The sequence below is a fragment of the Carettochelys insculpta genome, chromosome 23 (genome assembly GCF_033958435.1).
Source record: "Carettochelys insculpta isolate YL-2023 chromosome 23, ASM3395843v1, whole genome shotgun sequence".
Lineage (NCBI taxonomy): Eukaryota > Metazoa > Chordata > Testudines > Carettochelyidae > Carettochelys > Carettochelys insculpta.
In genome coordinates this window covers 18,120,058-18,139,914 of record NC_134159.1, presented here as the reverse complement: position 1 = coordinate 18,139,914, position 19,857 = coordinate 18,120,058, and the positions used below count along the sequence as shown (strand labels likewise).

The 19,857-nt window shown below is 38.4% G+C and overlaps 2 protein-coding genes across 6 annotated transcripts in view; one reads left to right on the top strand and one right to left on the bottom strand.

The window, feature by feature from the left end:
* Positions 1–14,187, top strand: part of PEX10 (peroxisomal biogenesis factor 10) — a 25,711-nt gene extending 11,524 nt beyond the window's left edge. The window contains exon 6 of one of the 2 annotated variants that reach the window (XM_075018061.1): positions 12,065–14,187. In XM_075018061.1, the coding sequence (XP_074874162.1) occupies positions 12,065–12,112 (48 nt within the window). In that variant the 3' untranslated portion in view covers positions 12,113–14,187. Of the gene's footprint in view, positions 1–1,370; positions 6,108–12,064 lie in introns of those variants that run through there. The other variant, XM_075018060.1, reaches the window with a different exon arrangement.
* RER1 (retention in endoplasmic reticulum sorting receptor 1) lies at positions 5,605–19,857 on the bottom strand. Of its 4 annotated transcripts, XM_075018064.1 has the most exons (8): positions 19,793–19,830; positions 19,129–19,257; positions 16,019–16,104; positions 14,233–14,337; positions 9,517–9,616; positions 7,863–7,941; positions 7,632–7,767; positions 5,605–6,768 (listed from the first exon to the last, which is right to left on the bottom strand). In XM_075018064.1, exons 3-8 carry the CDS (start codon positions 16,097–16,099, stop codon positions 6,679–6,681), a joined length of 591 nt encoding a protein of 196 aa, XP_074874165.1. In that variant the 5' UTR covers positions 16,100–16,104; positions 19,129–19,257; positions 19,793–19,830; the 3' UTR covers positions 5,605–6,678. The 4 variants fall into 4 exon arrangements, with proteins under 4 accessions (XP_074874165.1, XP_074874166.1, XP_074874168.1 ...); XM_075018065.1 differs by lacking the exon at positions 19,129–19,257 and having other exon boundaries at positions 19,793–19,857; XM_075018067.1 differs by lacking the exons at positions 19,129–19,257; positions 19,793–19,830 and adding an exon at positions 19,666–19,707.

Below are 19,857 nucleotides of genomic sequence, written 5' to 3'. Positions count from 1 at the left end.
CATGTGCATGTAACCTCAGCTGTTTAGGGCTGTTTATAAAATCTGCAGCATCATCTTTGTGCCTGCTATAAGTTTTATGTTGGGACACTCCATGTTCACATGCTTATATGGCAGTTTCTATCAATTTTTTGCCTTTGTAGTGGGTAATGCTTTAAATACAACTTTGCAGCAATTTGGTTTTTAAAAGCCCAAACCTGTAAAGTAACCAACTTTACATAACAGCCAAGGCTTAAATGCACTAATTGGCAATTTAGGAATGCCAAAAACCCTCATGGTATATATTCCTACTAGTTGAGCTATTTTAATGTGTTCTTACTGTCTATGCATTGTGGCTGAGTGAGTGCAACTATTAGGAAGAGTTACTGAGACTAAACTTGATATTCTGCTTTATTTTAATAGCTTCCATTATCATATCAGCAACTACCACGAAAGGCAGCTTTCAGATCCATAAGATAAATAAAATACTGGAAAAAACTTTTCTTTATAATGAGTAAATTACTTTCTAGTTAACTGGGTCTCTTTAAATATTTGTCCATGAAATAGTTCCTTTACATGAATATCTAAATTAAGAACTCATGAAGGACACATCACCCATTTAATAACAAGTATTTTCTCTCGTACATGTGGAGATGTAGAGAAGCATACAAATATGTGAAGCTGTCTGATTTAAAAACTAGAGACCTATAAGCACACTGAACAACCAAGAGAGACAGCATGTTTTAACTTGTTGGAATACATGGCTACTTGGTTGTATACTGGGTCCTTCATTTGACATTGGGAAACCTTTTTCATACTATAAAAGCGGAAAGGGTCACTTAATTGCTCTTTGCTATAGCCACAAATCAGCTGCCACACTAGTGTAAATGACTTGTCTTCTTCCCTTCCAGGTTGTACCAGTGAACCTTCATTTATTGCCACTCACAGTGGTGTATGTTTTCCACCTTTACCAGTAGCTTGACTTAAGTTCTCAGAAGACATTCAGTGTTAGCTTTTCCTACATTTTCATTTACTACACTTCTTGAATTAAGTTCTCCTGCATGTGCTCTTCCTTTAAGCAGTATGTATCTGAAGGTTTTTGCAGTTTGCACACTTAGCAAAGATTCACCTTGAGGGGCCATAATAATATACAGCTTGTTCATTAACCAGGCTTTATAAAGCTCAGGAAGGTCATTTCATGTACTAGTAAAACTCTTAAATTAGGTGCAATTAATCTGAATAGAGAAGGTGCCTTGTATAGTTAACCATGCCCTAAAAGTGAGACAGAAGGAAAGAATCACTTAGTGACAGGTGGGGTACTCATTTCTTTGGAGGAATCTAGAATATTGTGCTCATGTGATTTTTGTCAGTAACACTTGCTTTTACTTTTGTAGGCAGAGTGTCCATTATGCAGAGAGAAATTTCATCCTCAGAAACTGATTTATCTGCGGCATTATCGATAACTGCATTAAGCTGCTACTGTTGCCTCTGACAAGATCCTAAGCTTATATATCCTTATCAGCCAACACCACCATAATAGTGTGGCTTAATCCATGAATAAGACTTGGATCTTAAATCTAAACTTAATTGACTTTACAGCTTGTACAAACCTGACACTTCTTATTCTTGTTACAAAATAAACAAAGCACCACTGCCTGCTCTTGTACCTCAGACCTTCATCGTGGCATGTTAAAATAACTGTTCCTAAAAATTGCTTATAGGAAGTGTTATAATCTTGTTTAAGCTGTTTTTCTGCATTTCACTTTGAACAATGAGAAGGCTAGACTATGAGGTTAAGTATATTGTTGCCCTTCCAATAAGTTAAACACTTGATGAAGAATTAAATCCATGCACCTTTTTGTGGCATGGCATGAAAGTTTTAGAAGCAAGTCAAACCTGAATGTTGCTCCCTTTAGCTAGTCTACACTACAGCGAGCTTTCGAAAGAAGCCCTTCTGGAGGATCTCTTCCGAAAGAACTTCTATCAAAAGGCTGAGTCCACACACAAAAGTGGATCAAGAGTGCTCTGCTCTTTTGAAAGACAGCATCCACAAAGCCCCCACTCTTTCAAAAGAACAGGCCAGGGATCAAAAAAAAGATCAGGTCCCACAAAGACTTGTTTGGGGAGGAAAAAAAAGGGTGGGGGGGGCCTGTGGAGCCTCTGCACGTTTTCCTTTCGAAAGGAGCTTTACATTCTTTGTTTACTTTTGAAAGAACACTGTGTGTAGATGCGCCATAGGATCTCCTGAAAGAGCCTGCTTCTTTTGAAAGAACTTGCTAGTGTAGACAAAAGCCTTTCTGTTGTAAGTCTACAGCAGTCCCTGTTGAAGTCTCAGGTGGAAGTATCAAGAAGTGTGAATACTTAAGGTAGAAGAAATTACAAGTATGACCAGCTCCAGTAGAAATTCTCAAAAGAAACATGAATCCTAACAGCACTATTCTATTTTTACAGCATACAGTTAGTATCAGATAGGATTAACAGTAAGGTAAATATCTCAGCTTGAATTTAAACTCGTATTCCAATAGAATTTGAGGCCAGCATGCATATATTGATGTTCAGCACTTTTCACTGCAGAGTTTCAAGTTCATTTATATAGCTGTGATGGGACAAACCAGCCTTGCACTGCTGCAGAAGGAGTTAAGGTAGCTCAGGAAGCCCTGCCCATGCTCCAACTGCCACAGTATAAAAGGGAGTAGCCCAGCTCCACCAGGGCTGAAGGATGTGTGTGTCAGCCCCTACTGTAGGTCAGCTTTGAACCTGGATCATGGGAGCCAGAGACTCTGATGCCCAGGCAGGCCCTCAAGCCTCTGCCTATGTCCTTGGGAGAGCACAGCTGACACTAGAGGAGTTCCAAGACCCAGGAGACACCCCACTGGCAAAAACCATGGTAGGAAATGATGACCCAGGGAGGGTACCTTAGTGTTATCTCCCACTCATGTGACTGTATGTTGATGGGATTCCCTGCTGACCTAGTGGTAGACCATGCTGCCATACTTAGGGCACAGTAGAAGAGAGCAGGCTTTCCCCCAGTGGCACATCCCCACCCTATGGTACTGCCATTAGGCCACATGGCCCCCTGACAAGGGACTATCTTGCCTCCACCCATTGGACCACACTGCCCTAGGATTATGGGCTGCTATACACTGACTCTGGCCACTAGGCTGTGCTTTCCTACAGTAGTTAAGCCAGGTGATTTGGTTATGGGACATGACTGGAGTGGTGTAACCACAGAGCTATTACATTTTCACCCCTCCCTCAGGACACCAAATTTGTTGTTTCTCACTGCTTCAGGAAAATATCAGCAAATCATTCTTGTCACATGTAGTTTGGCAATTTAAATTAGATTGTTTAAACAGTTTGTTACACAGTAGCATACAGAATGCTTCAGTACAGTAAACTCTTTCATATCCAGCAGCAGAGGACCAGGAGGTTACCGGATATTCACATATTCTGGGTAATAGAGAGTATACCTAGCAATGCACAACACTAATGAAAAACAAGATTAGATATTAAACAAACAAATGTATGCAGAGTACTTTATTTACCAACAGTAGTAACTGTACACTAAATTTATACTGTATTCACTGCATATTTGTATTTATTTTCACTATACTGTACTTACAGAAAACAGAACTGAAACTGACTTATGGTTAAAATGCCAGTTACTTAAGAGTTCTGGATAATAAAATACCAGATATGAAAGAGTTTACTTTATATGCTTTTTAAAAATAGCTAACAATGTACAGTTCTAGGAACAAGTTAAGTAATGGACACCTCCTGTAATAATCATGAAGAATTTATATTAATTCATTATATATACAGACAGCAGTGGAATCTCCCATTGCTCAAAATACAAGATTAGTAAACATCACACCTCTATCGAGAACCCCTCCCTTTTGGCAATAGACACTATCAACATTGCTGATTACACAAATGAAGGGGGATGTTTTCAAAAACATCATTTTCCCCCCAGAAATCAACAATTATTTAATTATCCAAAAAATCTTAGTGTGTGGGAGGAAAAACAAACGTTGTGGTTCATCATTGACTCTTCCATGATGGCTACAGGTACCAGACTGCTATTCACATGCTATCTCAAGGAAAATTCCAAAGTTCATTAAGTCTTCGACATGCATAATAAACTATTTAAAAATAAACTTTTCATGGAAGGTTCTAAAAATTATAAAAAGCCTTGGAAAACACCTTATTAAATTCTGAATCCATGCTAAGTTAAAAGCACTTCTGTTTTAACAACCATACTGTGAGGTGACATATAGCAAGAGTCATGGTCAGTTTCTCCTAAAAACTCTCATACAGCTAGAGTTCCTTCACATACACAGAAAGCTTGACAGAAGAACAAGACACAACTGTGCTGGGCATGTAAGAGAAGTGAAATCTGCTCAATACCCTGTCCCTATGTTTCAGATCAAAGGCTTTGTAGAAAAGCCTCACCGGAACTTACCTGTAAATGAGAGGTGGCTTGAACCAGCACTCAATGCATAGGCAGCTTAGGGATCATCGTCAATATGTTTATGCACAGAAACACACAGCAAGCTATTGCTGATGGTAGAACTTGGCTAATGCTGCCAAGAAATAAGGCAGTTGCAATCTGAGCTAGAAAGTTAATTATTCTTGTATCTGTCAAGATCTAGGTATTTCTGCCACAATTGATAAAGGCATAGAAATTGACATTAAAAAATATTTAAGAATTGTTAAAAAATGCCGGCATAAATAGTTTAGCACAGGTCACTCAACCACTGCACAGAGGAGATGGTGTTTATCTTTAAGAAACCATGTTTTAGATTTGTATCTGCCTGGACTTGGGATACTCATTGTCTGAACATGGTTAAAATCTCAATGCATATGGAGCAAGCTACTGCTATTTACAGCAACACAAAGTATTGATACTGAAGAAACCTGACAGCTAGGCAAAAAAACAACATTTTCAGTCTACAATTACAAGTGTATTCCCTTTTTACAGTTTTAACAGACAAATATCTAAATCACCATTGATGTTGAATTCTGTAGGTAAATTAATACAATTATTTTATATAACTCCCTGATTTGCAGGCAATCAGAATTTAAACTAAAAAAAAATATGAATGCAAATTGTAAGGCAGCTTCTTAAACTTGTGGTTTTTAGTTTTTCTTAGAAGCAGTAGCATGCATGATTGGTGTTTGATAAGGGTTTACGATTATATAGTACTTTTCATCATGGAACTTCAGGTTTAACAAAGCTCACGTTATAAAAAAAAAAAATCCACTGATTTCCACAATACTAGTTAAAAAAATACCACCATGGGACTCTTAGTATCACAGCAGGAAGATTCTAATTAAGGATGTATGGGGCTTCCTACTAGTTTTTCATTTTGTGCAGCAAAACAATGATTCCTTCGTACACATTCCGTAAAAGGCATCTGTTGAAGCCGCCACTAAGCTATGTAATCCATTCAAAGGAGTCGTCTCATCCTAGCACCTTCCATATAATTCAACAGAATGAGCTTGTAAGAAAGCAAGTGTGTTACATTTTACTATTTTACTCAAATTAAGTGTTGCCACCCTTTAAAATGACAGATCTATAAATATTACGAGCCAGTATATTTTACAGAAAGATGACTAAAACAAGAAGGGGGGACAACTGTCTTTTAATAAACTCTGGAATTAAAAAGTCACTTAATAAAATTGTTTGTACCTGTATCACATCAAAAAGTTTACATGCAGGTCATCTATTTCTATATTTTTCATAGAAAATGAAAAGTTGTTAAAACCCACAAAGTTTGTCTGCTATGGCCAGTTTGTGTATCCTCAAGGGGCTGCATGAAGCAAACTTAAGTTAATCAAAAAAACCTTAAGTATCAAAGAAACAAGTCAAAATATTCTCTAGCTAATAACAGTTAAAATATATATATTTATATATATATATATATTTATAATTTCACGCCCTCAAAAGAAATCATGATAGTTTAAGAACAAAGTTTTGAGTCATTATGCATTAGCCGAATTTCAGCATCTGCCATCAGATGCAACGGAGAAACTGGCATTAGAACCTAGCAATGAGTTTCTTTATGAGCTATACTAATCTTTATTTCTCTTCTGGGGTTAAAAAAAAAAAAAAAAAAAATTCAAAACAAGCAGAATTTAGGATTCCTATTTAGAAAACCTTACCTATTCTTTACTAACTTGGTCGCATCCCAGTGATGCCATGTAGACAGCTCTTTGTCAGAAATTCTGCACATATGAAGGCCCATCACACTTGTGCATGAACTCAGCACACAGTTATGAAGCAGACAATAGCATCACGTGTGCCACCTTATTATGCCTCCACATATGCACGCAGCACATCAGGGTCATAATGGGCAAGAACACTATGTTAAAAAACCCTAATTATAGCCATTAGCTTTCCCAGTGCCACAATGACTGCAGTGAACCTTGAAAGCAACATATGATCCCACATAATGGGATACCAAAGATTTTCCAGCTTGTTGTGAATGATAATTAACCCCATGTAATTTGGTTAGAACGCCAGTTTCTTCAAGAAACTGATATTTCAGAAAAAAATAGAAAGATCCTCCTACAATGAAAATTCAACTGCTTTTCACCACCCTCTTAATCACTTTATGAAGAAACAAAGGCATTGTTACAATGGCTCAAAACCGTTCTTTTAGTTATATGTAGAGTCAGTCAACAGGCTCAGTTCAGCTTCTAGCTAGCGAAGGTCTTTCCCACGTCTTCCTTCCCTTTATATTTCCTCTTGCCATGTGTGAAAGGTATATACCTGTACTTTACCATATGCTGAAAACAAAAAAACATCAGTTTAGCTGTGTTTGACAGATCTAATACTTCTATTAAAACATAAGATGCAGTTTAAATCACAATAGGCAAAGCTCTTAGATGGTCATTTAACTTCAGCAACATAAGCTGCCATTTGTAGTCACATGCTACACAAAGTATTTAAATGGTATTTTTCTGTATTTAGTATATACTATGCTGAACACTTTAAAAGGGGTTGATTGAGAGTTTGTGTCTCTAGCTTTACAAAAAAAGATAGTTAAATGGTTACTCAAAGAATCAATACATTTGCTGCTTAATGTAAATCTTAGTCTTCAATTTGCAATAGTAAATCAAAATATATTATCTCAAAACTTAGAATGTGATATTTAAAAATATTTTGAAATTTCCATGTATAAGCCAACAAGCTATAAAACATAGAAAAGCCAGTCTGAATAATTTTGCTTTGTTTATTTCTTAAAATGCCAAGTTTTCACAGCACAAATCACCAATACGACATCCCAATAGTCTGCTTTGTACATTTCACTAAAGAAATGCCATGAATGCTCTGTTATCATTATAAACACCAAAATTTATGTCAGAAGATATTCTGATAATTCTGAATCCTTTCAAGAATGAACATAAGGGTGCTAACAATTTGAAAAATAAGCTTCTAAACTTACTTGATTTTCAGGCGTACTTAGCATTTATATTTCCAATTACAGTTTGTGATGAAGTGCGCTTCAGATTAAATTATGTAACTTTAAAAATATTGGCCATAATATATAAAGAGAGAAATATCCACAGCACTCATTTGGCTAGCAGTATGGAAAGACACTCTTAAGCAGTGAAATTTTATCTTCAAAAAGATTCAATCAGTAAATTACCTTGATTTGTCTCTTCATAGTGATACAGAATAGCATAATGAAGTACATCACAAGGATTGGCCAAAATACCGGAACGTTGAATGCCTCAAAGAACGTACATATCATTGCAACAAGGATACCTTTTGTAGCAGAATGCCTTAAAAATAAATTATATAATTAAATCTCTTCCACATACTGGAACTGTCTTATTTGCTTTTTATTTTAAGAAAACAGGCATATACATCCACTAACCAGAATTTAAACTCTGGCAGCCTTCTAATGAAGGGTCGAAATTCCTCATTTTGTTTTGTGGGTAATGAAGGACCATCATCTGGATTAAAAAAAAAAAACAAACAAAAAAGTTAATCTACTATCATTATTATACACAAAACCTATCTCCAGAATAGAATAGCTGCTCGCAAGAGCTCATGTTTAGTATCTACTTGCGTAAAACCAATCAAGGAAGGATGTGTTTCTAATGCTTGATCAAATAATATTTGTTCTAAGACTGATGCCACATTTGAACCCAGATTTTCAGAAAAGTCCAGAGCATCGGTGCAAGACAGAACCTAGTTCCAATCTTCAAAACTATCTTCCACTCTGAGGAAGTGATTTTAAAATATCTGAAAATAGATATCATAAACAAGTTATCTGAAAGGCAAACTCTGAGGACATGTTAAGGCTTAATACGTGCTTATTTTTGGAAACAGGCAATACATCTACATAAGCCACCATTTTTATGCAATGTCCAGGAAGAACCTATAAGAGAAAAATCTATTTAATCCCATCTACAATGTGTTTATATAACATTCAATGTATACCCTGCGGTTTTTGCCAGTAACAAATAATTAAGTCATACTGAAGCTTTTGTGACCACATAGTTAAAATGCAGGGCTGGGAGTCAGGGCTCCTGGATACTATTCTCATCTGACAGATTGCCAGGTGGATAGACAGTGATAAAAAAAATCAATTTTATTTAAATTGGATTTTTTACTTTTTGTAAATCATTAATACTAAATTTCTTGTGCAAATCAGTTAAAATTAAATCTCATCACAAACATGCTATACTTATACTTTCTCACAAAAATGAATTAGTGACTCTAGTCTGTCCAGCCTAACGATAAGCTATTCCTCCTTGAAAGTTCTAGACTTTGAATTTCTGTTTCTCAGCAGACTAAATTAATGTGCAAAACAGACAGTCTGGATAGAATTGTTTTTAGTTCTGTGCTTATTTGGTGGTAGACTGGGCCAAGCACAGTAGACGAGTTAGTTAACACATTGCCTTAAACACAGAGAAAATATGTAGAAAAAGGATGGAGGCAGACTAAAAATGAACAGTGGAGTGTACTGGAAAGAAAAAGGGAAGACATTATTCAGCACTCACACAGCTTCCTGTATTCCACCCACACTGTTGCCACAGAAAAAAAAGTCATGGCTTCTGGGCTAAGAGAAATCATATCTGGAAATTTTTAAAGAAATTTGTTCCCTGGGTCAAAAAGGAAAATATGTCAAGCATATACAAAGCACAAAGATTATATAGGGTCTATCTGCAGGAATGAACCATAAGGGTTCTGCAGTATAACACAAGTATTATGTACTATTCCCTAAATTAATAAAAATTACACAATTAGATGTTGTAAAATGCTATAGAGTTGAAAATTAACATGTTTCAGTGATCATATTTATTGTTTAAGAAATACATGAAGAACTATGAGTGGGAAACTTGATTTTTCCCCTTTGGCGATTTAAATCATTATGTAAATTAATTATCTAAAAGGCCTTGATTTAAATCAAAATCCACCCTGCTGAAGACATGTGTTCACATGAAGATAGATGAAACTGATCAAGTGATTTGGAAAATAGTTTATGCTCAAAATTATAGCAATGGGAGTCATGTCCACTATACCTGAGTCTTCCATTAGAGAGGGATCTACCTTTGGTGACAAGAAAGCTATGAAGAGATTTAGGTGGTAGATTCCCAAGGCATATGTCACAATGTACCAACCCTAGGGGAAAAAAAAAAAAAAGCCAGACTGAAAACTTACAGTAAAGAGCTTCAGTATTTGTTTATCAAGACTGGTGCACACATTTTTGGTTTCTTCCCCTAGTTACTTTTTGATTTGCAAATGAAAAGGTTTCTGTACTCAGTGTTAAAATAGGGGTGAAAGACACTCCACTTGCATAAAATCCAAGTATTTAGGCACTGAATGAATAGATAAAAACAAACTATGCCGATTTCATCCAGTTTGACAACCGGCTGGTGCCTAAAACAACTTCTCTTTTTGTTCAGTGTTTCTTACTGAAACATACTATGTGATGTTTCTAGCTGCTTTCACTTAAAATTATGTAAAAAAAAAGGAATAACTGAATTAAATGGCATGTAAAGCAGGAAAAATCTGAAAGTTTAGTTATCACTTAAATTCAGTTTAGATTTTGTAAATTAAATGCTTTATAAAGTGTAAAGGTTTTACGAGGTTATTTAACTGAAACCAGATGCTTAGAATGGAGTGAGACCTTCCCCAGAAACAATGAAGATTCAAAAACACAATATCAGTGAGGAACTAGTAAGCAAAACACCACATTCAGTTTCTTTGTCCAAGCTCAGAGAAGCACAGAAAGTAAACCACCACAATAAATGATAATTTTTGTAGTCTTTGCAAGTTTAAGAATCTGAAGGTGTTTACTAATGGAAAAGGATATCTGCCACTTTAAAATGATTATCATTAAACCAAATGTATCCCTTTAAACAAAATCTAGTTTTTGAAAAGATGCAAACATAAATGCATTTTGTCTAAGAGAGGAATATTGAGAAAGACATCATTAAATTAAGAGTGTAAGGAAGTTACCATATAGCAGGGATCTGTTACAGCAGTTTAAACTGAAGAGGGCAATTGCACAATAGACCACCTCCAGAAATAATTGATAAAATATATAGTTAAAATAAAGTCCTTAAATATTGTTATAAGATCAAATGTAATTGTCCCAGTCTTCTATTTTAAAGTTCATGCAAACTGTGTTATTAAAACAGCTAATTGCAGCAAATAAACTACAACTGGGAACAACAGTCTACATTTTCTGACAGCAGACAGTTATTTCCAGAAATAGTTGTCTGTCTAATGTGTTGTCATGCAAACTGACAAGGGGGGGTGGGTGTGAGGTAATATCTTCTGTCAGATCAACTTCTGTTGGTGAGAGAGACAAGCTTTGGAGCCACATAGAGCTGAAGAAAACTTCTGTGTGGCTTCAAAGCGTCTCTCTCTCTCCAACAGAAATTGGTCTGAAAAAAGATATTCTCTCATAGAACTCATAGAATCCTAGGGCTGGAAGGGACCTCAGGAGGTCATCTAGTCCAGCCGCCTGCCTAAAGGGGAGCCAGCCCCAACTAAATCATCCCAGCCAGGACTTTGTCAAGCCAGAAGATAAAAACCTCTAGGGACGGAGATTCCTCCACCTCTCTAGGTAACACATTCCAGTCCTTCACCACCCGCATGGTGAAACAGTTTTTCCTACTATCCAACCTTCACCTCTCCTTTGTAGCTTGAGGCCACTGCTCTTTTTTCTGCCATCCATCACTAACAAGAACATCCTCTTTAGAGCCCCCATTCAGGAAGTTGAAGAATGCTATCAAATCGCCCCTCACTCTTCCCTTCTGCAAACTAAATAACCCCAAATCCCTCAGCCTCTCTTTGTAGGTCATGTTCTCCAGCTCCCTAACCATTTTTGTTGCCCTCCGTTGAACCCGCTTGAATACATCCACATCCTTTCTGTATTGAGGGGCTCAGAACTGGATGCAATACTCCAGATGTGGCCTCACCAGTGCTGAATAGAGGGGAATAATACCTTCTCTAGATCTGCTTGAAATACTCTTCCCCAATATGCCACTAGCCTTTCTGGCTACAAGGGCACACTGTTGACGAGTTCCTACTGCGATTCCTGAGCCTGGATATAAAATGATCACACGTTGTATCACACCAAGGGCCCTCATATACCTGATTGTAGACTGGTCCTACAAATGCCAGCTGAACTTGTAACTTCCTGACAGCTTTTTTCACTTCGTATTTCTGCTAAGCTCAGCGCCAATGGAGGAGAGTTTTGCTGGTCTCAGTGCTGTACAGACCTGTATCTGCAGCAGAGGGCCCCATGTGAATCCGTACATAAAAAGACATCACAATTTGGCAGAATGTAACCTAGATTCCCTGGGGAGGAGCTCTGGGTCACCCTGGCAATGCCCTCCAGCACTGACTGACCATACCAAGCCACAGCACCAAGGGGAAGGTGCCAAAATGGGAGTGTTTCACAGTAACAGGCTTCCCATAGAGTCTGTCTTTGAGCAGGATGGATTCATTTGCTACAGGACTGGCTTTTCTTTTTCTTTTTTTTTTTTTTTTTGGCCAAACTGGTACCAGATATCGCTGCAATAGCCCCATCCATTGATACTCACCTTCCATTGGCAGGATGCCAGGAATGCCCAGGAGAAGTTACAAGCACCCTGTCAAGCCTGACGAGGCTGCCTGCAAAGCTGGAAGATTGGTTTCAAGGCACCTGGAGATAGACTATTGAAAGATGTCTGCCCCTACACAGGCTGTGGAATAGGTGACCAGATTTTCAAGAGATGCTAGCAAGCATCATGCAAACCAGCTGCTCAGCCCCTTTGAAAAAAGACCCTAGTGGAAATGCTGAGCATTTGGAATTGACTCCAAGAGAACCTCCTGAACCTGCCAACTAACGTGACTTAACTTCACGTATAAGTAAGCTCCATGTGCTCAACAATAATGCTTAAATTCCATTTCAATTCGACTCTGACATCCTTAGGATCTCTACTAAAGCAGACCAGTGTGTGTAGGCAGGATGTAGTACCATAAACTTGAGAATAGACCCAACTGAAAGCAGAGACCTAAGCAGTTCCGATACCTGCCAAGATGTCAAGACACAAGCTGAGAACCACATACAACTCAACAGATACACCACCTTGTGATTACTCCAGTCTGTACCTTACACATGTTTGCTTTGAAGCCTTCATTCTAATCTTTAATCTACTCCTACCCTGGTTCAATCTTCCATAACTCTTTGGAATCGACACTAGGTTGAAAAGTTCTATAGCACAATCTAAATATGTTGTCTATCACCTACCAGTCACGTGGCATTGTGTTGATAATCTGGGAAGGGAAGAAACTTTCATTATTCCTTCAAATCCCAGAGAGAGGATAAATTATTTTCCTAACACTGCCCATTGGCTGGAGATAATAATCCTCCTAAGATATAGCAACCAGTCCTGTAGCACCAAAAAGACGAGCAATGTTATTTATTAGGTAATGAGCCTTTGTTTCATGGGAAAGCAGACTTGCCATTTTTAATATTTCCCTAGGAGAGGTATATTAATGCATATGGGGTATATGGCTATTAGCAGTCAAATTTACATATGAAAACCAAAACTGGATCATCTGAAAAGTTCTTTCAGGAAAGATAGTACCCAAAGAAAATTCACATAAAAATTCAAATGCTTCAGCAGTTATGATGCTGTTATTCAATTTCACAGCCTTCTGGAATTGCTTTTCATATTATTTTCAGGCTTAGTCATTTTAATCTTGAGAAGGTCAGGCACTCATCTTCAGCAGTGTCCCTGTTTATCAGAAGTATCTTATATTTGACTATCACTGAGTAACACTTGCTTAGGGCAGCTTTGGAAATACTAGTTCTAAAGTGCTATATGACTGCTGTTTGTTTTGTTAGAATACAGAATAACATGGCTACCTCTCTATTAGTTCTAAAGGGTTTAACTGAATTTTGGATTGGAATGAAATAGAGAAGACAAGTTAGTAGAGATTCAGTCTGCTGCTTGTTAGTGATGATAAAATGGTGGTAACACCAAAAGTCTTCAGAGATTCAGCACTAAGAGAACTGCTGCACCTGAATAAAATGTAAAACTTTAAACAGGAAGCTAAAATGCAGACAGAGTTTTAAGAAGTTTATTATGCAATTTCATTAGAACAAAATAGTGACACTTTCCACCTTGTCCTGCTAGACAACAGCAGCTTTACTCATTCCTTTCAAGACTACCTTTCAGACTAACATTTATTAATATGATTTAGCAACTCAAATTACTATTTCTACTACATGGAGGAAAAACAACACACTTTCACTTCACGAAAGACACACCAACAGTCTGATTATTTTTCCAGTGGAAAAGAGAGTAGTCAAAAGGCACAAGTATACCTGACGACTACTCCTTCATCATGCTGAAGGAAGTAGCCATTTTAATAATCTGTTTATTCTGCAGTATAAGCAGGCATCCCCGGGGAACTGGGGATGCCAGATAATAAAATGTGACGGATAGTCAAACTGAGATCAGCATCTGGCCCTGCTGTGTCCCTCTGGCTGGCTGGCCAGATGTGCTAGTTATCCAAGCTTTCACTGTACCAATTTTCTCCCTCACCCATCTTGGAACTAATTTTGTTCCATGTCTATGAATGTAACCTTAAACTAGTTTTATTTTCAACTAAGAGCTAATATTTTTAGCAAGTTTTTTAGTAAAATGGATTATTCAATCTAATAAAAAATAATCCTTTTGAAGTGACAAGTGTCATTCTAAATGATAGACAAATGCAACAATTTGTTTACTTACCTGTAGTAGATAAACTCTAATCATGTAGACAAAACTCAGACCCAAAGTTACAACCCATCGCACTGCTGTATATGGAGTAGATCTGTCTAGCCAGGATTGGTAGATCTAGAACAAAATGTAAAGATTCTTTATATATAAGCATTATTTATTACAGAGTAATTTCACTGAGGTCAGGGAGATCACGTTTTAAGGGGCTTCAGAGTAAACATTTTATTTAAAACATTTTTAGAACCCTGATTTATTTAGCAATATTTAGACTAGTTACTTATACAGTAGTGCCTCTATTTATGCAAGAGTTGCACTTCCACGCACCCTTGTAACTTGAATTTCACGTAAGTCGGGAGCGGCTTTTTTATCCCAGCAGAACGCACATTCTGCAGCCAGGGAAGCAGCAGGAGCATGTGGAGCTCCTTTTGAAAGGTAAGTCTTGGGGGTGGAGGCGGGGGGACAGTTGGGGAGGGTTAAGCCTGGCAGTGGCCTGGAGTTGTGGGAGGGGAACAGGGAGTGGAGTTGAGCTGGAGCCACGTGGGAGGTTGAACTGGGGCAGGTGGGGGATTGAGCTAGAGCCACATGCCAGGTGGGTAAGGGTGTTGAAGCGGGGCTGTGCGGAAAGGGATTTTGAGTTGCCCTTAACTCGCTTTAATGCGAGTTAAGGGCAACTCAAAATCACGCATTTGGAGGATTTACTGTATTTTACTCAGATTTCAGTTTCACTTTCATTACTAGCCACTCAATTTCTGTTTCTTAGGGGGTTAGTATATTGGTTGCCAGTTTCAAGTTGTAACTAGACAAACTGATCTTTTTCAGTTTCATAAATAAATTTCCATTAATGTTATGTTTACATCTTCCATTAAATAAAACCAGATTTTGAGCCCAAACTACCCAGAGGACAAAACAGACTTTTTACGCCTACTGGAAATGTTCTGAGTATTCTGATAATCACTAACTCTCTATCTTTGAACGTCGAGGGGAGCTAATGTTCAGAAAGTGCTGAATGCTACCAATTAAAAAAAAAAGAAAGAAAAAAAATCAGGTTTCTTTAAAGTGGCTCAAGTTGTGCATCTTAAAAAAAAAAATTACTTGTTGCCTTCAAAAATTTGTGTATAGGTTGAACCTCTCTCATCTGGCACCCTCAGGACCTGACCAATGCCAAACAAGAGAATTTGCCAGACCATGGGAGGTCAATATTGTCTAGCAGCATTACCAACACTTCCACTGCTTCCTGGGCTCTCAGTAGACACGTAGGGATAAATTACAGCTAAATAACAGCACAGAACTGAGCCAGGACTGGAGGCTGGACACAAGCTTTTATGGAACCATGGGGAACCTGGCCACATCCATGATAAGCAGTCGTCTAACTAAAAATCATGCTGGATTATGGATGTGCTGGAACAGAGAATGCCAGATTAGAGATTCAACTTGTACTATACTGTCCAATCTACATAACTAGCCATGATCTAGCAAACAGTAATTGATTGAATTAATTATGATTACACTATACTTTCTTGGACTCTCTCTCCACTTGGGAGTACCAAACATGAAGAACCATTAAAGCAGTAATACACATCCATATCTACTGTTAAACATTCAAATAGTGAGACATTATGTATTGGTCATCATGATTATGAGACCATCCATTTCTAAAATGCATGTTCATTTTAAGGAAAATGAGTATTATAATACCCAATAACTTAAATTATTCCCTTATACTGAAACAGAAGGCCATGAGTTTAAAAAGTATGAATCCAGTTACCCTTCTTCCCAGCATCTCACACATAAAACTAACCTGTCCAAGTCTTGTGAAAAATCTGTAGACGACTGAAGGTTTGCCATGAACAGACTCTCCAATACTGTCCCCTTCTGACATTGTTGCTGTGGAAATAAAACATTTATCCAAACATATTAAAAATAAGAACTTACCATAGTGAAACTTTAAGACACTTTAAACATGCACCAGCATTCAGTTGTACAATTTCATATGTGGCTGATCTGATATCTTCTCTGAAACATTTTTAAAGATGAGACATTCATTTATTTTACTGCAAAGGAAGTGTTGAGAAAGGAAAGTGCTAAATATATTTTGCAAAAGGAGAGAGAGGATCCAAGACCATTTCAGGAAATTTTACCAAGAATAACAGAGACATGGGCTCAAAGGGTTAATCTCACTCTGATATGCCAGAAATCAGAATGATCATCTGTGAACACTGGAGGTGTTCACCTTTCCCCACTCTTAGTCTTTGAAACTGCAAAACCAAAATTTCAGAAACTTATTTAAGGTATCCCCCTCAAAATTAGTAGGACACTACATATTTAGGTAAATTCAATCCTGGCTTCCCTCCAAGAAGTGGCATCACAAGGACATAAACTGAAATGTTTTCCTGCCCTGTTTGAAGTAGTTGATATTATCAGCCATATTTTTGCCAATATGAACATCTCTGCAACAGTGGAAAAATGTTTAAGATCTTATATTGCCATACTCCCTCTCACATGGTAAGAGTGAGGACCAGAACTCAGGTGGAAAACATTAATATATGCAATACTTTTAAAGCACATATTTCTGCTATTGACTTAGGATTCTCCTCTACCACTCCAGTTAAAAACAAACAAGCTCTGCAATTTGCTTTAAGACACAGAAAACATAAGGAACCTGAGCAGCAGCAGACATCACCAAAGATAATGCCTTGCATTACTTCCTTGATTCCCATCTGCATGCAGGACTCTATTTTACTCTCAGTGATAATGAGAGCAATTTCAATTATATAGTAATTAACATACACAGAGGTGTTGTGATCTGAAGATCTTAAAGCAATACAGATATATGAAATGTTGGTAAATCAAGGAAGATTAAAATGTATTCAATGCTGCATTAGAGTGACAAATAGATGGCAGGACCCTAATGACAATCTGGAGGTTTGTGAAATGTTAAAACTTTAAACTTCTCTCTAGGTACACAGTAAAAATTCAAAAGTTATATGCATTATCCCTCTTTTACACAGGAACAATAAACAGTAGTGGGAAGGTGTCCATATCACAGTATCAGAAGTAAGAGGATTGATAGCAAAAATCCAGAACTTCAGCCCCACCTTCATTCTAGCTATTCCCAATGAAAAGTCTTTGCATTTGATGAGACAAAAGTGTCTTTTTCGCATGCAGAGCCAAAGACAGGAAAGAAATTCTTCTCTTCAGTTAACTCCACATGGTGTGGTGGTGGTGATGTGCACACGGGGGAAATAGTAGTTCAAACTCCAACATGTTTTTATTTGTAAGAACTTCCTCTGTTACGCTAACTTATTATCCAGTGTGGAGATTTTTTCAGATCTACAATATCTAAAGCACAACCAGGATGGCTACAAAGACTGAAATGTATCATCATAGAAATGTTTCCTTTCTATCAATAATACCAGTATTATTTGTGATTCTTCAATGTTTTCATTAAACATTGTATTCAATCATCATTAGGGACTTTGAAAATCAAATCTGCAACAGGCTCTAACATTCCAATCCTGCACACAGTTATGCACACCAGGGCCATTGCTACACTCACATACTTCAGCAAAACTTTTGTTGCTCAAGTGTGTGAAAAACGCACTCCTGACCAATATAAATTTTGCCAGCATAAGCACCGTGCATATGAGTGCTGTCTCAGGTGGAGGGGGCAGAGAGCAAGGGGGCAGCACAAGACATGCTCTCATATCATAAATGCGGCTAGCGCCATTAAGCCTTATTTTCAGTTTTCAGATATAAGATCAGAATTAGGACTGTAGCTGTTTGAACCAAATGCTGCATTATGCTGATTGGGGAGAGCTCTCCTGTGAACATCATAAAACCAACTCAAGAAATGCCACTAGCCATATTGATGACATGAGAGCATGTTTTGTGCTGCCCCCTTGCTCCCCTCACCTGAGACAGCACTCACGTGCACCGTGCTTATGCTGGCAAAATTTATGTTGCTCAGGAATGCGTTTTTCACACATTTGAGCAACAAAAGTTTTGCGGATGTATTGAGTGTAGCAATGGCTCTAGTGTGCATAACTGTGTGCAGGACTGGAATGTTAGAGCCTGTTGCAGATTTAATTTTTGAAGTCCCCATTAAACATTGTGCATACAAGTGCTGTCTCAGGTGGAGGGGGCGGGAGATGCTCACAGGAGAGCTCTCCCCAAGCAGCATAATGCAGCATTTGGTTCAAACAACTACAATCCTAATTCTGATCTTATATCTGAAAACTGAAAATAAGGCTTAATTTTGCTAACACACCATTATAACATAGCATAAGATCCCTGTTCCTTGCAGGGAGATATTATCAAAATTCCCCATAAATCAGTAGCTAGGGTACACTGAAATTAGCCTAGTGAAATTAATAGAGTTTGAAGCTTTAAACATTAAATACGGCTCTATAAAATTACAGTTCTGACTGAAAAGTTTGCCTAACAAACATGAGTTATAATAACTTAAATTTTCTGATTAGGTAGGCAAGAACTATCCACCCTGAATTCTCAAATTGATTATTTTATTTGAAAACGAATGAGTTTCATACAGCATTTCCAATAGCATACACAGTGTAAGCAGATCAAAGAACTCTCTGAATGTTAAAGGAACTTTTCTGATTGTAAAGACAAATAAAAAAAGCAAATAATAAAAAGTTAAGAAAAGGCTGCAGTTCCCTTTGCCAGTACAAGAAAGTACTTTCATGACCAATAGCCTAAGAGGGCCAAAGTTTTTCAAAAACAAAAAAAAGCCCCATGGCTTAACTTTACAGACTAATGGATATTCGAAGCATAAGCTTTCGTGGGCAAAGACCTGCTTCGTCAGATGCAAGTTTTTCAAAGCACCTACTTCTACTTTGCAAAAAAATGCAACCTTTCCAGTCACAACATATATCGTTTGGACCCTCCTACCTCGTGCCCTTGGCCCTTCACAAATACATTCCCAGCCAAATATTAGCAGCAATTCTAAGACAACTCTGCATGTCCACTGTCCTCGAAAAACAAACTTCCGAGGGTGTTCAAAACTAGTTGGATCTTGACCTTGGTTAAAACAGGCAACGCAGGGAAGGCAGGAGAGAAAGAGGAATCCATAAATATGTAAACAATACGAACACTCATTTGAAGCAAAGCTCAAGGAGGCCCCGAGCTCTGACAGGAACCAGACCCTGCGAGCAGCGGGAGAATCACGGACCCAGTTCTTGGGGGTCGCACAGGCCTGACCAAGAAAGATCCCGAGCCTGGGACAAGCGGTGCCCCACCAAACCCCGCCCACCGTGACCCCTCCCGTCCTGAAACAGCAGCTCGCTGCTTTCCAGCCCCACCCCGAGGCCCGTTCACCCCGCCCAGCCCCCCGATAAGCCTGACGACCGGCCGGCACCTCTCCTAAGGCGCCCCCTCCCGGCTCTCCCAGCGACCTGTGCGAGAATCCCCGCCCCAGGGACACCTCACCATCCCCAGCACCGCGGTCGTTTTCGGGGGCCCAAGCCGCCTCCAGCAGCTGCCCAGTACCCGACACCAGAGCACTGGGCCCTCGCTCACACCTTTGTCCCGGGGGAGGGAAAACCGGACTACTCACGGGTGCCGGAACCGCTGCAGCCGGGGATAGAACTCTCCTTCCGCCTTGCCCCCCCACCCACCACC